The 23,597-nt window shown below is 35.8% G+C and overlaps 1 protein-coding gene across 2 annotated transcripts in view; it reads left to right on the forward strand.

Moving 5' to 3' along the window:
* Atp11b (ATPase, class VI, type 11B) overlaps positions 1–23,597 on the forward strand; it is a 110,671-nt gene that overhangs the window by 35,455 nt on the left and 51,619 nt on the right. For both annotated transcript variants that reach the window (XM_013033060.1, XM_013033061.1), the window contains exons 5-12: positions 1,080–1,187; positions 1,765–1,893; positions 2,433–2,536; positions 6,566–6,613; positions 8,872–8,936; positions 14,241–14,322; positions 20,811–20,961; positions 21,992–22,189. In XM_013033060.1, the coding sequence (XP_012888514.1) occupies positions 1,080–1,187; positions 1,765–1,893; positions 2,433–2,536; positions 6,566–6,613; positions 8,872–8,936; positions 14,241–14,322; positions 20,811–20,961; positions 21,992–22,189 (885 nt within the window). The remainder of the gene's footprint in view (positions 1–1,079; positions 1,188–1,764; positions 1,894–2,432; positions 2,537–6,565; positions 6,614–8,871; positions 8,937–14,240; positions 14,323–20,810; positions 20,962–21,991; positions 22,190–23,597) is intronic.

Consider the following 23,597-nt stretch of genomic DNA (forward strand, 5'->3'; position numbering starts at 1 on the left):
GTTGGAAAAAAATTGGTGTCAAGAATGATGCCCCAATTTTTGCCATGATTTGCTGATAGATAGTGATGTTATTTGCTAAGGTGAGAAACATGAGAAATGCAACAAATTTTTGGGAATTAACATCCTAAATTTAGTGTTGATTATTTAGGAAACATAAGAGTAGAGACATTAATAAATACATCTAGATACTTAAGTAGGAAATCTTGAAGAGAAATATGAGCCATTAATATAAATTTCAGAATTACCAGTATATTTTGTAATATTTAAACATGTAAGAATAGACAAAATAGAGTAAATTTTCTATTGCATATAAAATGTGAGAAAGGGTTCCTTTAAGGAGACACAGAAGGAATTTCCAGCAAGGAAATAAAGAAAAGATAATTAGAGAGATTCTATGAAAACGTGTGCATAATGAAAACCAGAAGAAGGTCATGTTTCTAGTGGGAATAAGCATATATATCAAAATGGCACATAAATAATATACAATCCTTTTATATAAATAACATTAAAGGGGCTGGGAAGGTGGCTCAGTGGTAGAGTGCTTGCCTTGCATGCCTGAGGCCCTGGGTTCGATTCCTCAGCACCACATAAGAAAAAAAGCTGGAAGTGGCGCTGTGGCTCAAGTGGTAGAGCGCTAGCCTTGAGCTGAAGAGCTGAAGGACAGTGCCCAGGCCCAAAGTTCAGGCCCCACGACCGGACCAAAAAATAAAAAAATAACATTAAAATCAATATAATTCTGGTACATGAAATGTTTGGGGTAAAGTTTTCTTTTTCTTCTTTTTTTGGTTGGTTGTTGGGCTTGAACTCTGGGCCTGGGCACTGTTCCTCAGCTCAAGGTGAGTGCTCTACCACTTGAGCCACAGTGCCACTTCTGGTTTTCTGGTGGTTTTATTGAAGATAAGAGTCTCACAGACTGTCTTGCCCAAGCTGGCTTTGAACCACAATCCTCAGGTCTCAGTCTCCTGAGTTGCTGGGATTACAGGCGTAAGCCACCAGCACTTGGCTTATTTTTTCCTTATTTAATGAAAGTATCTTTAATTATACTAAAAAGGATTTTTTTCTGTTGGATATGTTTATAGGGATATGAGGACTGGTTACGGCATAACTCAGACAATGAAGTAAATGGAGCTCCTGTTTATGTTGTTCGAAGTGGTGGCCTTGTAAAAACCAGATCAAAAAACATCCGGGTAAATAATAGAAATAATGATAAATAATAGAAAATTGTACAGGGGGAGGAGGGCTGGTTTATTTTGTTTTGTTGTTTTGTGCCATTCCTGGGACTAGAACCTAGGGTCTGGGCACTATCCCTTAGCTTTTATGCTCAAGAATAGTGCCCTACCACTTTAGCCACAGCTCCATGTCAGTTTTTGGTAATTAATTGGGGCTAAGAGTTTCACAGACTTTCCTGCTCAGACTGGCTTTGAACTGTAATCCTTAGATCTCAGCTTTCTGGTAGCTAAGATTATAGGCTTGAGCCACCAACACCTGGCTGGAAAAAAAATATTTTTTTATATCACAGTTCTCTCTTAATTATATTTTAGTTTAAAGCCTGTTTTTTTACACTAAACACTGTGATATGGATAGGGACTATACAACTTAGTAGTAGAGTACTTTATAGTACAATCAAGTTGTGCTCAAGTTCATCCCCACAACTGCAAAGGAGGAAATAAAACTAAAATTTGTAGGCCACTTATATAGGACCCAGTGAAAGTCCTTGCTTTTAAAAACTTGTATATATTTATTTTTCCCCCACATTCTTCATAGGTAGGTGATATTGTTCGAATAGCCAAAGATGAGATTTTCCCTGCAGATTTGGTGCTTCTGTCCTCAGACCGACTTGATGGTTCGTGTCATGTTACAACTGCCAGTTTGGATGGAGAAACTAATCTGAAGGTTTGTTCATGTGTTTTGATTGTATATGCAAGATAGCTCTGCATTATAATATGTTTTTGCTTTAAATTACTAGAACTTTAAAAAAATATAAACTTTCCTAAAAATTCAAAGTTATTGTGTATTTTAAGCGTAGTTTTAAGCCTAGTTTTACCTAGTTTATTCAAGCTAAGAGTTATTAAATATAATCTTAAATTTACATAATTTTTTAAATTGAGGTACAGTTTGTATTTTATCAATTGCAAAGCAAAATTAAGAATGAGAATCACTTTTTTTCTTTTAAATTGCTTATTTTTAATTCTGGACAATAATGCTTATTCACTTATGATTTAATTTCCTAGTACTTAATGGTCTGTAGTTAAAAAATTTTAGCAATCCTTTTGTTTTTTGCTTCTTTTACATTATTCTGTCTTTTGCTGTCTAGTTATTGACCTCAAGTACAATATATCATTTGTAAGATTTCAATTGTAAGACATTTGAAGTCGTTGATATCTAAGGTCACATTCAAGTTATTAGAGGTTCATCCTTTTATCTCTCTCCAGACACATGTGGCTGTTCCAGAGACAGCAGTATTACAAACAGTTTCCAATTTGGACAGTCTTATAGCAGTGATAGAATGCCAGCAGCCAGAAGCAGACCTGTACAGGTATGGTGGAATGTGCAACATACTTACCTCAAGTCTTGTTAGCAGATCTTATTTTGTAACCATAAATGACATTATTTTGTAACCCAAAATGAAATCTTTATCTAACTGGAAATCCTATTTGGGGAGTGTCAAGGAAGGGAATACAATTAAGGTGGAAGGGAACTAATAGTAGACCTTGCTAGAATTCTAAAAGAATGATTTTTTTGAAAAGGCTTTTTTCTTCAGATTTCTTCTACATTACAATGAAATAACATGCTTATTTTATAGCTTTACCAGTAGTTATAGTAGTTATTAGAATATTTCCTTAGACTAAAATAATGCTAATGATTTTGTTATAGTCTTCATGAAATCAGGCTGTGTCTTTCTGTTTATATGTTGGTATATAGCAGAAAATAGAGTGAAAAAACTTTTTTTTTTTTTTTTTGGCTATTACTGGAGTTTAAACTCAGGGCCTCATTCTTGCTGGGCCAGTACTCTAGCCAGTACTCTACCATTTGGGCCATGTCTGCAGCCCAGCATTTTTCTGGTTAGTTGGAAATGGAGTCTCTCAAGGACTTTCTGCCCCAGCTAGTCTCAAACAGCCATCCTCCAGATCTCCTTCAGATTCCGAGTAGCTAGGATGACAGGTGTTAGCTATTAGTGCCTATATTTTTATATAAATATTATCCTTAAATCCTATGAGTTCCTCAAGGACAAAACTTATTTATTATTTTCACTCATTGATTATTTGATCTCAGTAAGCACAGATTTAAAAATCTTGGCTTTAGTTTGTTAGATTTTTAAAAGATCCTTTTTTTGAAAGGAGCATAGAACTCCTTTTCACATTATAATTTTATAAATACAGCATGAAGCATCTTTCAGTGATCTTGCCAGTTACAGTGGGCTGTGGAATGGAAACAACTTTCCATTAAGAGTGCATGAAAAACTAAGCTCATGTTTACTTAATAACTGGTACTAGATTATAAGTTAGAAGATTTTTGTAAAACCTACCCTCAGTGTCTTACTGTATTATATATCACACTTGAATTGTATTGAAGTGTTTCAAAAATCTTACCTTTAAGTCATTGGCTTTTTCAGATTTCATACATATATTTGTTTGCAACTCCTGTCTTTATAATAGAACTTTTTTCTATGTAGTGTTATAAAATCCTGCCTTTTCATCAAATTCAAATGTACTATAGAATTTTCCAATTAACTAAAAAGTTTGGAAACATGCTTTAAAGAACACTTAAACTGCCGGGCACTGGTGGCTCACGCCTGTAATCCTAGCTACTCAGGAGGCTAAGATCTGAGGATCACGGTTCAAAGCCAGCCCATGAGACTCTTATCTCCAATAACCCACTCAGAAAACTGGAAGTGGCGCTGTGGCTCAATGGTAGAGTGCTATCCTTGAGCTGAAGAGCTGAGGGACAGCGCCCAGGCCCAGAGTTCAAGCTCCACAACTGACAAAAAAAAAAAAAAAAGAACACTTAAACTGACAGGGCACTAGTGGCTTAACCCTGTAATATGAGTTTAAAATAATGGTTTAAAACCAGCCAGGCAAGAAAGTTTATGAGACTCTGATTTCCAGTTAACTACTAGAAAAGCTGTGGCTCAAATGGTACAGCATTAATCTTGCACAAAATAGCTCAGGGACAGTACCCAGGGCCTGAGCCAAGCCCCATGACCAACCAAATACAAAAACAAAATAAAAAGATTAAGAAAAGCTTAGACACACAGGTTTTTGCCATTTTATCCTTCCTACTTAACACCATATATATAGTGCCCAATGAATTTCATCTATTGAATAAATAAGTAAATATGTGATATGGTTCAGTGGTCTATTTTGTGTAGCAAATATTCATTGTATAATGTTCATGTATGCACATTTTCCTGAAGCAAATTTTAAGTGATGACCAAACTATAATAATAGTAACATATAACATCAACATTACTATTTTTAAAACATTTTTATTCATGAGCGGGGTACTAGTGCTCACTCTGTAATCATAGCTACTCAAGAGGCTGAGATCTGAGGATCATGGTTCAAAACCAGCCTAGGCAGGGAAGGCCATGGACTCTTTGTGCCTAAACTCTGGTCCTGGGCACTGTCCCTCAGCTCTTCAGCTCAAGGCTAGTGCTCTACCACTTGAGCCACAGAGCCACTTCTGGCTTTTTCTGCTTATGTGATGCTGAGGAATCGAACCCACAGCCTCATGCATGTGAGGCAAATACTCTACCACTGAGCCACCTTCCCAGCCCCAGCCATGAGACTCTTATCTCCAATAAACTACTCAGACAATTCAAAGTGGTGCTGTGGCTCAAGTGGTAGAGCGCTAACCTTGAGCTGAAGAGTTGCAGAACAGAGCCCAGGCCCAGAGTTCAAGCCCCACAACCAACAACAAAAAACCCAACATATTTTTATTCATCACCTCCTTAGAAGCTGAAGTAGAGATGGCAAGAACATTTCAATTTTTAAACCTAAAGCTTTACAAATTAAATACTTTTATAATTTAAAGCATGAATACTGAACCATTCTTTTTTTAATTTAATTTAATTTTATTTTATTTGTGAACATACTGTACAGAGGGGTTACAATTACATGGACAGGATAATGCATACATTTCTTACCAAGCATTGCAGCCTCCTCCTTTGTTTACCCTTCACATCCCTTCCCAGCCTTCCCCCCCCTCCCCCCCCCCCGCACCCACGTTGTAAAGCTTGTTTTCGACATGACAACTTGTACTTCTCATTGTTACAACAGGTCCACCTGTATCCTTAAACGACTTGTTTTTTCCCCATCTCCTCCACAAGTTATACTGACATCAAATATAGTGAAAGCAGGGGTTATACTGTGGGGGAGGGACATACAAAGCAACAAAGAAATAATCTTATAAATGCATTAGAAACACATGCATGAAAGAAAAAAACATTAAAATACATATCTAAGGGTTCATTTTCCTAACATCACATTATCTGACCTTTTCTGCTTGACTCATACATATACTAGATATTGCACTGAACCATTCTTTCATACACACACACATAATTAATTTTTGGGTTTTGTGGGTTTTTTGAATAGTACTGAAGTTTGAACTCTGGGCTTAGGCTCTAATCCCTCAGCTCTTCAGCTCAAGGCAAGCATTTTACCACTTGAGAGCCACAGTGCCACTTCTGGTTTTCTAGTGGTTTCTTGGAGATGAGAGTCTCACGGACTTTCCTGCCCGGGTTGGCTTTGAACCGTGAGCCTCAGATCTCAGCCTCCTGAGTAGCTAGGATTACAGGCATGAGCAACTAGCACCCAGCTAGGCTTCCCACTTTTTAGTCAAGTTCTGTGTCACTGAGGTATAGCTCTAGTCCATTTTTGCACTGGTTAAATAGACTTCCTTCCCAGATCTGCTCCTGGACCGTGATTTTCCTACTTTTAACTTCCCATTGTGGCTTACATCTAAGCACTCATCACCACTCCCACCATCTTACATTGAGATGAATTCTCACAGTCTTTTCTGTTTAGGCTGACCTAGAACCACAATCCTCTGATGACAATCTCCCACATAGATAGCTTAGATGACAGGTATATTGCCACCAAGCTCAGCTATTGGTTGTATAGGTCTTGTAAACTTTTTGCCTAGCCTAGTCTTGAACCTCAGTCCTTCAAATTTCAGCCTGGATTACAGGCATGAACCTGTAGGGCCTGGTTAAAAGACTGACGTTGTTTCATGTCTGTGAATAGTGTTGAAGTTCTTAATATATTCTACCTGTTGATTTCATTTTTTTTTGTTTTTGTTTATTGTTGATCATGGGACTTTAACTCTGGGCCTGGGCACTGTCCCTGAGCTCTTCAGCTCAAGGCTAGTGCTTTACCCCTTGAGCCACAGCGCCACTTCCGGTTTTCTGGTGGTTTATTGGAGATAAGAGTTTCATGGACATTTCTGTCTGGCTTTGAACCGCAATCCTCAGATCTGTCTCCTGAGTAGCTAGGGTTATAGGCATGATGTACCAGTGCCTGGCTGATGTTATATTTTTGTAATATGGTATATTCTTTTATAGATTCATGGGACGGATGATAATAAGTCAACAAATGGAAGAAATTGTCAGGTATGAATAATTCATATTATCTAATCATAAATGAGAAATATTGGTAAACTGAACTAAAAAGTAAAGAGAAATTAGATAAATAGAGGCATGTAATGGGAAAAAGTTAATTTAAAAGCATTTAACATTTCATCTGTTAGTAATTTGTAGCAATGATAAGTGAGAATGAAATAGACCATGAAATGATACAAAAATAATTGAATAAGATTTGTATATTTATTTTCTAGATTAGGTAGTAACCTTAAAAAGAGGCATAGTTGCTTTTATTCAGGTCCTTATCCATTTAAAGTCATGCTTAAAAGTAAAAAATGTGAAGACAGAGGGTGTAGTTCCATAAAAGAACACACACTTAGCATGTGGGGAGCCCTGGGGTCAGTCCTCAGTACTCACTCTCCCAAAGCCCACAAGAATATGAAAAATGTTTAATGTTTAGCATTTATGAATACTATGATCTTCTTCAAAATCATTCATTGCAAGCCTGAGTATTTTGTGACCAGACCAGAACTATTCACTTACTCTTCTTACTGTTCTTTTGCTTGGTTGGTTGGTTTTATTTTCCCTCTATACTCAGGTTAACTTTTGGCATTTCAAAGATTGGCTAATAAAATGAAGTTATTTGTTACTTATGACCCAAAGGCTTAATTTAGAATTAAACTCTGAATTAGTCCTTTAATTTCTAATCAAATTTGAGCTGACTCAAGCCTATAATCCTAGCTAGTTGGGAGGCAGAGATTGAGGGATTGCCCTTTTGGTCCAGTTTTGGTGTGCACAAGTAAAATGAAGGCAGTCTGCACTGGTTTGGGCATAAAGTATGACCATATCTTGGAAATAAATGCAAGAGACTAATAGAATGGCTCAAGGGATAAGTATGCCTGATTAGCAAGCATAAGGTAGAGTTCAAACCCTAATTCTGCCAAAAAAATTGATAATGCCACCTCTTTTTTGGAGATATGTTCAGTTTATACTGGTTCCAGAAAGACATGAGCAGTTTTAATTGAAATCCTCAAGATATGCTTCCAAAAGTATGTATCAGCACTCAGTCATATTTTTAATAAATGCTAACATAGAAGCACATCCAATTAACTTCGTAACAAGACCTGCATATGTGTAAAATCCCTGCTGAATTATTTTTATAGTGAAAAATGTAGACATATCTTCTAAATTACATAAAGATACTGTGTCTGGTAAAGAAAAATAACAATTGTTAAGTCAGCTCCTAAAGTGGTTAAGAATATAACCATACTCTACTAAAGCAAGTGGAATGAAGCTATCCTTCTTAGTTTTTTATGCCAATGTGAACTCAAAGCATTTTTTTCATGTATAACCACTACTATGTGAAAAAACTATAAAATAGTGAGCTGCTACATTAATTTTGGAATATCCAGGGTGTTCTACAAATACAACTAAAATAAAGCCATACTTGTTAGTCATGTCCTTAACACTGGCCCAAAGGCATTTTTTTAACAGTGCTTGAGTTTGTAAATTTTTTCACAAATTGTCCAGACTCTGTTTAAGTAAATTTATATGTATGTTTTAGAAAAGCATAAAAAATCAACAAAATAAAGGTTTTTAAACTTGACCATAGTAGAGTCTTAATCATTTTGCTTTTACTAAGAAAATACAATTTTCTTTCTAGTTATTCCTTGTCGTTTTTATATCTCCTTTATGGAGAGAAATTCAAACAGCAAGAAGACCTGTGCTCCAAGAAGTATGCAATGCAAGTAGTCAAGCTATACTGTGCAGTCTTGCTGACAAAAAACACTAATCTACTCTTTACATTATATTTATAGTCATCATAACTTTAATTGTGCAAAACTCATGCATTTATATATAGATCATACTATAATTTTATGTTTATGTTGCATTGTAAATCCTGTATCTTCCCTCCTAAGGCTGTTTATTACTTTGCTCAAATTTAAAACTTTTTATCTTCTAAACATTCTTAATCATTTATCTTACTGTATTTTATGTTTAAAAAATTTGGAGTTAGTGGCTTTATAAGTATATTTCCATGCATAATTTTATTTCTGAGCCACTAACCTTAAAGTAACTAAAATGCTAAAGCAGATGTTTGTTGTTATCATAACTAACATCATGATTGGCCTAGGCAGCTTTATAGTAGCTTTATAGGATTTTTATAAAAGTGATGTTGTAGCTATAATTACTGTATCTGCTACAGAAGTATCTCCTGCTGAAGATACCATTTAATTGAACTGAAGCTTTGATGTATTCAGTGCTTTTGGCTTTCTTTTTTTCTTTAGACCGCTGGGACCAGAGAGTCTCTTACTGCGTGGAGCCAGATTAAAAAACACAAAAGAAATTTTTGGTTAGTATATACTTTAATTTTTTTATTATTCTTTTGAATCAATGCTTGATATGGAGTTTTTGAGGGTTTTTCCCTCAAACTCAGGATGCTTGCTGGTGGTAGGCATGAACTCTACTATTCATGGAGTATAAGAATTTTTGTGGGATTGGAGGCATGGCTCAGTTGTAAAGTGCTAGTTAGTGAGCAAAAATAATACTAATTTACAGTCCCGGTCTTGGACCTAAAGATAAAAGTAAGAAAAGTATGTGTGTATGTATGTACATATGTATACGTGGACCCAAAGATGAAAGAAACGTGTATGCATGTGCATGTGCCAGTCCTGAGGCTTGACCTCTGGGCTTGGTCTCTGTTGCTGAGCTTTGGTGCTCAAGGCTGATATTCTACCTTTTGAGTCACAACCTCTACCTTTGGGTGTTTGGTAGGTAATTGGACATAAAGGGTCTTATGAACTTTCCTACCCAGGCTGGCTTTAAACTATGATTCTTAGATCTCAACCTCCTGAAGTAGCTAGGATTACAGGTGAAAATATGTGAAATATTTTTAAAAGCACAGTATTTGTGGTCTTTTGGGTTGAACTAATTCATTATCTAAATGTTGTATGTCATTATTTTCTTACAAAAATTGTATTCATATGTTTTTGTTAATCTTGCTTTTGAATAATAAACTAGAACCTTTCTATTGTGTTTCTGAAAATTTGTAAAACTGAATGCTAAGAAAATAATTAGTACTTTGAGTTGCATGGATGAGAACCAATATAATCTAACATAGTGTAGTAAGCCTTTTCTATAATTCCTTTATGGTTATTCCAAAGTTGGGTAATAAGTACCGTTATATGTATGCATGTATGTAAGTATGTATGTTCAATTTCTTACAAACCTCTGAATGTATACCAGGTACAATTGGGATATGTACTTTATTATATCAAAAGGATGAATAAATAGTGTTCTAAATTAACTCAATATACTCTGAATCCAAATCAGTGCATTATCAGCTTATGAAGTTGAAAATGACCTTTAGCTGACATCTAGCTCCTTCCATTTAGAAATAACCTTTTAGTATCCTGGCCCACTGTTACCCACAGCTCTAATTTTTTATTTTATTTTTTGAATTAAGTTTTTTATTATGAAAATACTGTACAAAAGGGTTACAGTTACATGAGCAAGGTAATGAGTTCATTTCTTATCCAGCACTGTTGCCTCTTTTGTTTTTCCCCTACCATCCCTTCCCTCCCACCTCCTCAGATACACTCCGTATTCCCCATCCCCCTTATTTGTCTTTTACATTTGCTGTGCTGCTATATCTTAGCTCTCAAGGTATCTGATAAAGTAATCATATTTTATTGTGTAAAGGGGCTATTTGAGAGGCAAAGATCCTTGGAAGGATCTTGGTTGAGATTATCCTCAGGCAAAAACACAAAACCCTATCTGAAAAAATAAAGCAAAAATAGGTAGGAGGGTGGTTTAAGCATTAGAGTATGAGGCTTGAAATCCCAGTAGTCCAAATGACAGCAAACACACACACACACACACACACACACACACACACACACACACACACTTACTTTTTTTTCTTCTTAAGGAAAAAGAAGTTGGGCCATAGTAGCTCATGCCTCTAATCCTAAAAGAAGTTGGGCCATAGTAGCTCATGCCTCTAATCCTAGCCATTGAGGAGATAGTGATCTGAAGATTACAATTCTAAGCCAGTTTAGTCAGAAAAGTTCATGATATTCTAAAAGCCCACAAGTGGAGCTGTAGCTAAAGTGGTAGGGTAAAAGCTGAGGAATAGCACCATGGCTCTGAATTCAAGCCCCAGTGCTGACATCAACAAAAGAAAAAGAAAATTGCAAAGATATGAACAAATTTGCACTATGGTACATTGTAAATAGTTGTGTTCAGTCTCTTAAGAAAAATTTGGCCACTCTTCAATAAACTAAACACTGTATTACAAAATGGCCCAGCAATCTCACTATACATATGTGGTATATACCCCAGAGAACTGAAAAATGGGTGTTCAAACAAAAACCTGCATAAGAACGTTCACAGTAGCATTATTCACAATTGCCACAGGGTACTATTGGGAAAATGGAGGAGAACTGAAAAGGAATAGGCTAGACTCCATCGTCAACAGTATGGAGCACAGACCTTCTTACGGGTTTGAAGGTTGTGCGAGAAAGTTGGAACAGGAGTTGGGTTTTTATATGGGGTCTGAGCAAGGAGGCAGGGGTTAATGAAAAAGCCACTAGGTCAGGGGAGGTGGGGGCTTTTCATTTGGGCCCACAATAGGATGTTTTCATCTGGGTTTACATAGATTGCCCTGCCAACAGATCAAACATGTTCACAAATACCTGGGATTTTGTCTGGTGTCTGTATGTACCTGGGACAATAGGGTGGGGGTCAGTCCTTCAGGTACAAATGAACAAAATGTGGAATAGATGTATAATGTGATAGAATCCAGTGAATGAAGTATCAGTTTATGCTACAACATGGATGAATCTTGAAACTATGTTAAGTGAAAGAAGTCAGACATAAAACCTCATATTTATTTGAAATATCTGGTATGGGCAAACTCACAAAGATAAGGCAGATTTGTTTTTCTGAGGAGTTAGGGATAAGAGAAGATTAAGGAATGATAGTTTAGGGTTTTTGTTTTTTTAAGATGATGAAATTATCCTCCAGTTAGAGAATAATATGGTCTCACAAAATTGTGAATTTACTAATTTACAACTTAAATTGGTTCAATGGTTAAATTGTATATTTTATGTATTTTTCCACTCTTAAAAAAGTTATAAGCCAGGTACCAGTGGCTCACACCTGTAATCCTATATATTTAGGTGGCTGAAATCTAATGATTGCAGTCCAAAACCAGCCTAAGCAGGAAAGTCCTTGAGACTCTTATCTCTAGTTAACCAGCAAAAAGCTGGAAGTGAACTATGTCTCAAGTGGCAGAGCACTAGCCTTGAGCACAGAATCTAAGGATAGCACCTAGGCCATGAATTCAAGTTCTAGAGTAAAACTTTTAGAGTTTTAAACTTTCTAATATCACAGTGAATTTTAACACATTTTTCCAGCAGTATTCCTTCATTCTTATTAACCTTAACATTTGGGCCCAAATTTGTTTAGAAAATGTATATTTAAATACCTTAAATTAGGTCTGGGGTCTGTCTTTTGTTGTTTATCTTAGCACCATCATCCCTTTTGTTTCATTCAGTTTTCTCAGCTTTCTATAGTTTTTAGTTCCCTCTCTCATCTGTCATTCCTACCCTTTTCCCCTGTGATTCCCACCTTTAAAGAATAATTCTAGTACTGGATCATGCCTGTAGTTCTAGCTACTTGGAAGACTGAGATCTGAGCATCAAGGTTCAAAGCCAGCCCAGACAGGAAAGTCCAGGGCAGAGACTGGAGGGGGCAGTGGGAGGGAAGATATAAACATTTACTGATTATCTTTTCAGTCTAGGAATTATACTAATTTTTCACACAGACCTCACAACTACTATAAGGTATTTTTTCCCTATTTAAAAGTGGGGAAAATGCCGGGTACTGGTGGCTCATGCCTGTAATCCTAGCAACTCAGGAGGCTGAGATCTGAGGATCTCAGTTCAAAGCCAGTCGGGACAGGAAAGTCATGAGACTCTTATCTCCAATAAAAACCATAGAAAACAGGAAGTGGCACTGTGGCTCAAGTGGTAGAGTGCTAGCCTTGAGCTGAAGAGCTGAGGGACAGCGCCCAGGCCCAGAGTTCAAGCCCCACGACTGACAAAAAAAAAAAAGTGGGAAAAATTAGATTGATTACTTATCAAATATGTGAAAGTGATAGAGTATGTGAAACGAAGTCTTAACTGCAAAGTTATTTTTATTTTTTTTATTTTTTATTTTTATTTTTTGTGAACATACAGTACAGAGGGGTTACAATTACATGGGCAAGATAATGAGTACATTTCTTATCAAGCATTGCAGCCTCCTCCTTTGTTTACCCTTCACATCCCTTCCCTGCCTCCCCCTGCCCACCCACCCAATCTCCCCCCCTCCTGCAAAGTTATTTTTAATAAGGCTTGTCTTGCCTGATTCCTTTTGTTTACCACTTTTAGTTCCATTATTACTGTCATTCTTGCTTATCTCTCCGAGTCTTTCACATTCTTAAAAAGGATTTTTTTTTTTTTTGGTCCGGTTGTGGGCCTGAACTCTGGGCCTGGGCGCTATCCCTCAGCTCTTCAGCTCAAGGCTAGCACTCTACCACTTGAGCCACAGCACCACTTCCGGCATTTTTCTTTTTGCTTATGCGGTGCTGAGGAATCCAACCCAGGGCCTCATGCATGCAAGGCAAGCGCTCTACCACTGAGCCACCTTCCCAGCCCCTAAAAAAGGATTTTCTTTGTGCTTACTTAATTTATTCTGATAGATGCACATGTTATTTCTCAAACTCTTTTGGAATGATGTCTAGATACCAGTTCTGGCATTCCTGGCCCTTCACACTCTGGACTCCAACTCATTGTTCCTGCTTTAACAGTACTTTTTATTTGCACCTTTTGCTACATTTGTGACGGTCATCTATCTTTGCCATCTTCCTCCCCCCTTCAATTCTAACTTAAATATTACTTCTTTTATTCAGTACCTATTATGACTCAAAACCAGGACCCCTATGGCCTCCTCATCCAGCAGGTTGAATGACTGGGTTCCTTAAGTTAGACTTGTAAAACCTATAAAAACTGGCTGAGGGGCTGGGAAGGTGGCTCAGTGGTAGAGTGCTTGCCTTGCATATCCCCAGGAAAAGTTTGAGCTGCCTTGTGAAACTGTAACTTGGCAAATCAATTCCCAGTGTCAGTGTACAGTTACAGGTGATTCTTGGGTGATATGGGACTTACTTTGAGAACTTGTGTCATTTTTAAGGCTGTCATCATTGGAGAAATTCCATCTAGTTGCTTTCTTTAAAGAGATAATTCACAGCAGCTTTTGTTACTCCGTTCCTAAGAAAATGTCAATAACTTATTTTTTGTCAGTAACTTTTACAACTACATTCTGACATGTAAATGGATAATGGTGGGGACTGGAATTTTACATTTCTTATTTCACAGAGGGAAAGCTCAAAGCTCTGTAGCACAGTTGTTGTTGTTTTTCCTTTTTAATGTATCTGCAACTGGAGCAGGTATGTCAAGAGGGCCTTGCCTGGCCCTCTGACTGGCTTTGCATGCCAGCTCCTCTCCTGCCTTATTGCCTAGATTCCGGATGGCTACTGATCCAATCAACCTACCTCTCCATTCCTATACCTTCTATCTAGAGAATTATTTTAAAGGATAGTTTTGTTTTGTAGGTGTTGCTATATACACTGGAATGGAAACTAAGATGGCACTAAATTACAAGAGCAAGTCACAGAAACGATCTGCTGTAGAAAAGTAAGAAAACTTTTTATTTATGTATACATAATATAGTTACATATATGTTTATTAATTCATATGTATTAAAATATATTTATCAAATCAACTGAATAAAGTGACATTCTTGGCAATAGGAATAATGTTATATATTTTTATATAGAGGTTGTGTTTTGCATAGTGTTTGCCATATAGTACTAAAGTATGACTTTAAAAATTAACAGTGGGGTAAATTGTAAAATCTTGATCAAATTAACTTTCCCATGATAATAATTAAAAAGAAAAAATATTAAATAAACAACTATTAGGAACTAGAAAGTGCCTTGGAAACTGGCAAGGAGTCTAATTTAGCTGAAAGATGTCCACAGCCTGGGAAAAACTTCAAGTATAGCTTTTTGTTAGAAGGTATGCCCCGATTTCCAAGCTTCTTGAGGCATCAAATCTCAGCTCAGACTAGGGGGCTTAGCTCAGTGGTAGAGCACTTACCCAGCATGTGCAAGGCCCTAGATTTAATCTAGCATTCCAAAGATGAAAAACAATCTACGCTTTACTAGATTGCAGTACGAGAAGATAAGGTTTAAAGTTGGAAGAAAAGCTAAAAAGGTGAAAATATGTAAAGGGGAGAGCTACAGAAGGGAATAGATTGGAAAACTACATGTAAACTTTGCCCAGATCCTGGCTGACTGTTGAATGTTCAAGAGAGACAGAAACAAAAAGAACCAGCAACAAGAAACTGAAAGAACCCATTGCAATAGAGTTAGGTGTTAAGAGTCCAACCAAGTTAGCTGTCTACTGTAATACAAATCAGCACTCTGTTGAGGAACATGAAAGAATACAAACTCTTTGAAACTATTACTTATAATGTCCAGTATGCAATAAAAAATAAGCCGACACAGAATACTTGTTGAATATCAGTAAGGCCTTTGTGTGGTTCAATTCCCAGCATACAAAAAAAAAGGAAAGGAAAAGAAAAGAGAGAACAGGAATGAAGAAAGAGAAGGGGAAGAAAAGAATTAAATACACACACACACACACAGAACATCTTCAGGATTTATGGTTAGGGCCAAGAATTACCAGACATGACACCAAAAAGCATAGTCTCTAAATGAAAAATAATTAACTGAACTTCGTGAAAATTAAAAACCCTCTGTAAAGAATGGAAAGACAAGGTAAAGAGTGGGAATAATTACATCTGGGGGCATGGCTCAAGTGGTAGAATGCTGCCTTGACCTTCAAGAGGCACTAGTTTCTGAACTACAAACTTCCAAAGCAAATAGTAACCCAAAGAGGTAATGAAAAATAAGCCAAATTTGTGAATATACATTTCACTAAAGTGGAGCTGCAGATGGCAAATACGCCCATAAAAAATACTCAACTTCTGGGAAAAATTAACATAGTAAAAATGGTAATTCTGCCCAAAGCATTATACAGATTCAATGTACAACTCATCATAATCCCAACAACTTTCTACAAAGAAATAGATAAATCAATCCAAGTGTTCATATGGAATAATAAAAAGCCCAGAATAGTAAAAATAATCCTTAGCAGGAAGAACAGCACTGGAGGAATATAGATACCAAACTTCAAGCTTTATTAAGAAGCCACAGTAATAAAAACAGCTTGATACTGGCACAAGAATAGGCCTGAGGACCAATGGATCAGAATTGAAGACCCAGAAATAAGCCCACAAACCTATAGCCACTTACTATTTGATAAGGGAGCCAAAAATACAGGTTGGAAGAAAGACAGCCTCTTCAACAAACAGTGCTGGCAAAATTGACTATCTGCATGCAGAAAACTGAAGATAGATACCATATTTCATTATTTTGTACCAGAATCAACTCTAAATGGATCAAAGACTTCAGTGTAAGACCAGATACTGTGAAATATTACAGGAAGAGGTAGGGGAAACCCTAAACCTTCTAGGTTCAGGGTGAAACTTCATAAAAATCCAGAATCACAAAGAATCAAAGACCAGCTGGATGCATGGGATTATAGCAAAAGACATAGATAGCAAGATAAATAGAAAGCCCACAGAATGGGAGAAAATCTTCACTAGCTATAAATCAGACAAGGGCCTCATATCCAAAATATACTTAGAACTCAAAAAATTAAACTCACAAAAAATAAACCCTCAAAAACCTAATGGACTAATGACTTAAAGAGAAAGAAAAAAGAATGGCTGATAGGCAAAAATAGAAGTGTACAACATCTCTGGCCATAAAAGAAATGCAAATGAAAACAAGATTGAGATTCCACCTCACTCTAGTTAGAATGGCCATTATCAGGAAAACTAACAATAATGCTGGCAGGAATGTGGCCAAAAGGGAACCTTATTACACTGTTGGTGGGAATGTAAACTTGTTCAACTACTCTGGAAAGCAATAGGGAGGTTCCTTAAAAGACTAAACATAGAGCTTCCCTGTGACCCAGCAATTCCATTCCTGGGCAATGGACTATAAACCAGTGCAAACTAAAGCCACCAGCACAACCATATTTATTGCAGTATTATTTAGCATAGCCAAGATACGGAATCAACTTACATGTCCCTCAGTGGACAAATGGATCAAGAAAATACACACACACACACGTGTGTGTGTGTGTGTGTGAGAGACATATATATTCAATGGAATTCTATTCATCCATCAGAAAGAATGATATTGTATCATTTGCAAGGAAATGAAAAGACTTGGAAAACATTAAGCAAAGGAAGCTAGAACCAAAGAAACATAGGCTGCATGGTTTCCCTGTTTGTGGTAACTAAGATGTGCCTATAAATCTACAAGTAAACACACTGAATAACCAAAACAAATAAAACTGGACCATGATAAATTATATAGGACCCAGTCATTAACATGCAGGGGCCAAAGGAGGCATAGGAGTAGTGGTCAGGAGCTCAATAGCTATCAAATAATCATATAAAATAGTATTCTATGAAATGAACTCCAAAAAAAGGAAACAAGTGACATTCTTCAGTTGCCATTGTTGCTGGGGTTTTTTCTTTTTCTTTTTCTTTTGTATTGTTTGTTACTTTGTTTGTATATGGGAAGATTAACAGACACTATGTAGAAAATGAACTTGATAACTTGATATCTTATGGGATGAGGACAGAAGGAAAAGATTGGGAGAGAGCAACCTAAGGGGGAAAATGATTCAAAAAGAATTGTAGTGATTGTACCTGATTCGTGTAACTGTAACCCCTCTGTATATCAACTACACAAAAACAGTTAAAAATAAAAATAATTGATCTCTGGTAAAAAAAAAAAATTCAGCCTCATTGAACAAAAGCAAATTAGGACCATAGTAAGTTATCACCACATTTCCCATAATAGTTAAAAAACAAGCAGGAATATACCAAGTGCTGGCCAGAAGGTAGAGAAAGTGAATCTCTTATTCATTGTTGATAGGAATGAAAAATGTGATACCTGTTATAAAAGATAGTTTGGCAGTTACTTGCAAAACTCAATATACAAACTGTATCTCTTGAGCATTTATCACAGAGAAATAAATTTTATGCTTATGTAAAAATTGATAAAAAATTTTACAAACAACTATATTTATTACAGAAAAAAAAAGAAATAGCCCAGTGTCCTTTCATGGGTGGCTAGTTGGATGAAAAACCTTGTATATGTATACAATGGAATACTATTCAAGAAAAATGATTTATTAATACATGTATCAGAATGAACATTAGCTTGATGTTTATCAACTCAAGCTAAAAAGATAATACTTTATTATTATGGTTATATAACATTTTCAAAATTATAAAATACAGAGATGGAAAATAGATTATTGCTGCAGGAAGCAAGGGTATATAAAGAATGTATGCAAATAAAAAGAACCATTATTAGCATGACAGAGTTCTGTTGTGTGATGGAATAGTTCTTAGGAGTGGTCCCTAATATATAGATGGCATATAGATGGCATTACATTGTCATTGAACATTAACCTGTGGTTAAATTCACTGATGTACTAATGTTCTGTTCATGGCTTTCTGTTTGTTTGTACTGGTCCTAGGGCTTGAACTCAGAGCCTGTCCCTGAGCTTTTTTTTTTTTCTTTTTTCTTTAAGGCTAGCACTCTCCCACTTGATTTACAGCTCTACTTCTGGGTATTTGTTGGTTGATTGTAGATGAGAGTTTAACAGTTTTTTTTTTTTCTACACAGGCTGGCTTCAAACTGTGATCCTCAAATCTCAGCCTTCTGAGGAGCTAGGATTATAGGTGTCAGCCACCTGTGCCTGGCATGTTCACGGCTTTAATATTGTACTACCACCATATGTGATATCACTATTGAATTTGGGATGTAGCTCAGAAGTAATGAATCTGCCTAGTACGATGTCCTCTATTTTTCCCATGACTGTGCATGTGCACACACAAAAAACAGCACCCTGGTGCAAGTGGCTTACATCTAAAATCCTAGCAACTCAGGAGGCTGAAATATGAGGATCTCAGTTTGAAGCCAGTCCAGACAGACAAATCCCTAAGACTCTAGTTAATGAGCAAAAAGCCAGGATTGGAGACTTGGCTCAAGTGGTAGACTGAGCTATGAGGAAGAGAGGACATAAGGCCCTGAGTTCAAGTGCCATTACCAGCACACAAAAAAATAAATGCAAGATGTCACATTGGGGAAATTAAGACTTAAGAGTAGATAGGAACCTTAGTACTATTTTATACCTTCCTATGAGCCTGTAACTGATAAAAGAAGCCCAAAAATAAGAATTAAAGGGATAATTGGAAGGCAAGAAAGTATAGATGAAATGAGAAAATGTTGATAGTTACTGAGGTTGTATTGGACACATGGGGTACACTAAAATGTTCTGTTTGTATGTGTTTGAATTTTCCATGATACATTTCATAACCAAATTTGTTTTTAAATTTAGAGTTGAATATGTGTGTGCTGCTTCGGCACACATATTAAAATTACTACAACATGTAGAATATTAGCATTGCCCATGTAAAAGGCTTAGAACAAATTCATGAAAGATTCCATATTTTCAGACATACCATGAAAAGTAAATAAAATTGAATATTTGTGATAATACGTAGATATTGGGAAAGGAGCTTTGCTGAGACTTAATACATATAGAAATATAGAATATAGAAAATTTGCCATGCTATTGTTATTCCTATTGTTCCTACTCTGCAGTTTCATGACTGAATGAATTGACTAAATGTAATTAAATATTGATACCATTTCTTTTCTCTGGAGTTTCCAATGGAGTTGGAAGTTAAAACTTAATATACAATGAAAATTTGGATGACAATTACATGATACTAGTTTTAAATTTAAGTAAAAAATTTATTTAAAATTATAGCAATTAAGGCAGACTTCAGAAAGGAGATAGATTTTGAATTAAGCATTTAAAAGTAGGTCATAAGGTGGATGTTTATTAAGGGACTCAAGAGCAAAGATAGTGGGTAGAGATAAACCAAACAGTATAGCAGAATAACAAGGACATATGACTAGGTAAGTGTAAGGAGGTTGGCATTTGGAGTCAGATTTTAACTTAGATATACTTATTAGCTATCTGGACTGAGGCCAGTTGTTTTCATTCCTTTAATCAGATGTTTGTATCTTTAAAAAATGCAAGCAGTAAGTGGAAACCAATGGCTCAAGCCTGTAATCCTAGCTACTCAGGAGGCTGAGTAATAGTTGTTAATTGTATATAAGAGTCTCACAGACTTTCCTGCCTGGGCTATCTTCAAACTGCAATCCTGAGATCTCAACCTTCTGAGTAGCTAAGGTTATAGGTGTGAGCCACCAGCAGCTGGCTTGTATATTTAAAGTTTTAAATAAGGAACTATTTTTTAAATTGTACCAAATATTCATGTTTTTAAATTTTATATCAGATGTTACATGAAACTTTAGCTTGTCTGAAGAGCAAGGGAGTCTGAATTACTACTTATCAGTAAAAAGGATGTAGCAAATTCTTCGCAGGGTTTCTAAGAAGTTGATATTACTAAAGTTTTATTGGGTTTTAATACCATGCACATGTTAATTTTATTTACTGTACTTGTAATTAGATAAGCCCTGAAAATATCTTTGAAAATTTTGGAATAATTACATATAGTTAAAATAAGTATCCTAAACTGTTCTCTACTGTAACATCTGCGTGTATTGGTTCTTTTGTTGCTGGTAAGTAGATTTTGTTGTATGGTTAGTTCTTGAAAATAAAGATGTGTCCTTCAAATAGCTCTAATAATACTTTGTATATTTTACTATCTTCTTGATACAAGTATTTTTTTTTGGGGGGGGGTCCGGTCATGGGGCCTGAACTCTGGGCCTGAGCACTGTCCCTCAGCTCTTCAACTCAAGGCTAGTGCTCTACCACTTGAGCCACAGCGCCACTTTTTTATTTTTGCTTATGTGGTGCTGAGGAATTGAACCCAGGGCCTCATACATGTAAGGCAAGCGCTCTACCACTGAGCCACCTTCCCAGCCCTGATACAAGTATTTTTAAACAAATATAACACACTGATGTTTTATTTTCTCTTTTTCTTGCTTTAGGTCAATGAACACATTTTTGATAATTTACCTGATAATTCTTATTTCTGAAGCAATCATCAGTACTATCTTGAAATATACATGGCAAGCTGAAGAAAAATGGGATGAACCTTGGTATAACCAAAAAACAGAACATCAAAGAAATAGTAGCAAGGTATGTGTTTATAGATGGTATAAATTAATTTTTGGCACAGCTAATACTTGTTAATATCTTCTGATTGGAGAGGCCACTGTGACCTCACACCATTGATACTGACAGAATGATATTGCAAATGAAGAGCAATCAGCCTGTTTATAATGGTAAGCTTTTAGGGCATAAGCTACTATATTCTCTGTGTATAATTAAAACATCCCCAAATTTCATATCTATGTTTAATTTTACTTCAGTACTACAGATTCAGCTTTCTGTTCCATTTATTATAGTTTACAAATGGTTTCAATTATAAGTTTTTTTTTTCAATTTTTTTGTGAATAAAATCTTACTGCCAGATTTTCTGATGGTTTAGTTTGAAAATAAGTATTGCATAAAGCTTTAAACTGATTAAATATGGACTGCCAAGAGACTTTAACCTACAATTTGGAGAATAGTGCTCCAAGTTTCAATTTAAACTATGCATATTGAAAGTTACATTTATATTTCAGGAGACCATAGAAATAAACATGGATTGCTACCTTTTGTATCTTTCGTTGTTAGGTACCTTACCTTCCATACGCTGCATACTATAATGTGGCTCTGCTATGACATTGAGGGAGGCTGTTGATGTAGAATCTGTATTCAGACCATTTCTCACAATTGTACCAATTTCTAACAATTATGTTGGAATTATTTTAAGTTACAGCTTTGATTATTTGTGGTTTTGAAGCATAGTAGCAGAATGGTTAAGTGCACTCCAGAGGGTAGAATTATAATTTTGCCAGAGGTAGTTTCAGTCATTCCAGGTAACTTTCACTTCTAAAATGTAACATATTATTTGAAGCAAACCTTTTCTTCCTTTACTTTGGTCAAGATTCTAAATAGAGGACATGAAGTATTAGAAAAACAATTGAAAAAGTCAATTTTAATTTATGATAACTAGTCTACCTCAAAATATAATTGATGGTCTATTTAGACATAAAACTTGCTGGAGAAAATTATCCAGCATTTTCTCTTACCAAATAATCATTTCATTTTTCTTTGTTTCTAGATTCTGAGATTTATTTCTGATTTCCTTGCTTTTTTGGTACTCTACAATTTTATCATTCCAATTTCATTATATGTGACAGTTGAAATGCAGAAATTTCTTGGATCGTTTTTTATTGGCTGGGATCTTGATCTCTATCATGAAGAATCAGGTCAGAAGGCTCAAGTCAATACTTCTGATCTGAATGAAGAGCTTGGACAGGTGAAATGATTCTAATGTTTTCTAATTTTTTGTTTTTATCAAAGTATTAATATACACTATATATACACCATAACAAAAGAAAATCTCACAGAGCATATTCTAGTTACTACTAATTCCTAGTATTTATCAATGTATTTCTTCATGCTATTCTTCTCTGATTTTAAAATTTTAGCCATTACATTACTCCACCCACATACACACTCACTCTCCTTCCCCAAACCCTGAATATTTTTATATCATAATTAGGCATTTAATAGTTTCATAATAATTTTAAATTATTTGTTATCAATTTTAATACTGTTCATTAATTCCTAATTCTTTACAGATTTTTTGTAATACTATAACTACATTTACTTTTTACTTATTTTTCCCTGAGAGTTAATTTCTCTGTTTTTACACTTGCTCAATTTCTGTATACCACTAAAAGATGTCTTTGAGAATATATATGTAGTATCTCTCTATATTCAAGGAACACAAGTTTATCTAAGGTCTTTATTTTTTTTTGCCAATACTAAGACTTGAACTCAGAGCCTTCTGTTCTCAGCTTGATTGCTTACGGTGGGAACTCTGCCATTTCAGGCTGGTCTGGCATTTTGCTGGTTAATTGAAGATGAAGTCTTGAGGACTTTTCTGTCTGTGTTGACTTCCAACTTCCATCCTCTAGGTTTCAGCCTCCTGAGTAGCTAAGGATTTACAGGTGTGATCTCCCCAGCACTCATTTGTGTGTGGGTGTATATGTATGTATGTGTGTGTGTGTGTGCTAATTATTCAAGGGTTTTTCACCATGGTATTTCACTCCTGGTGAAATGGGACTATTAACTTTATTAATAAAGGACAAGTGTCCTTTTATTAATATGGTGGATTACAGTGATTTGGGGGTTGGTAGTAGGATTTGATTTTTGTGGCCTGTTCTTGCTACATAGCCAGGTATAGCACTTGGGCCACACCTCCAAGCCTTCTTTGCTTTTGTTACTTTTTGAATAGGTTCTTGCTGTTTGCCCCAGTCTGTCCCTATTGTGATTTTCCTATTCTCCTTAAACCATAATCTTCCTTATTTGTCTCCTAAGTAGCTGGGATTAAAGACATGTCAATCCTCAATCCTTCATCTGGCCTTTTTTTTTTTTTTTTTTGTATTCTGGAGAAAAATCTCATGTACTTGGTGGATACAACCCATTTTATATGCTTCTGAACTTAGTTTGTGTGATAGGTATAGATATATATTAATACATATTCATGATGGACAATTGTATGTAGGGCTTTTGTTGTTTGTGATAGCTACCTCCTTTTCAAGTGACTGCTTAAGCCATCATTGTAGTAACCAGATCTTTCATAATCCTTGAATTGAGACTTTACCTTTGACATCCTTCTCTTCATAGGCCTACCTTCTAAAGTTAATTTTCTGGAATTT

This window comes from Dipodomys ordii, unplaced genomic scaffold, assembly GCF_000151885.1.
Source record: "Dipodomys ordii isolate 6190 unplaced genomic scaffold, Dord_2.0 Scaffold162, whole genome shotgun sequence".
Classification (NCBI taxonomy): Eukaryota; Metazoa; Chordata; class Mammalia; order Rodentia; family Heteromyidae; genus Dipodomys; species Dipodomys ordii.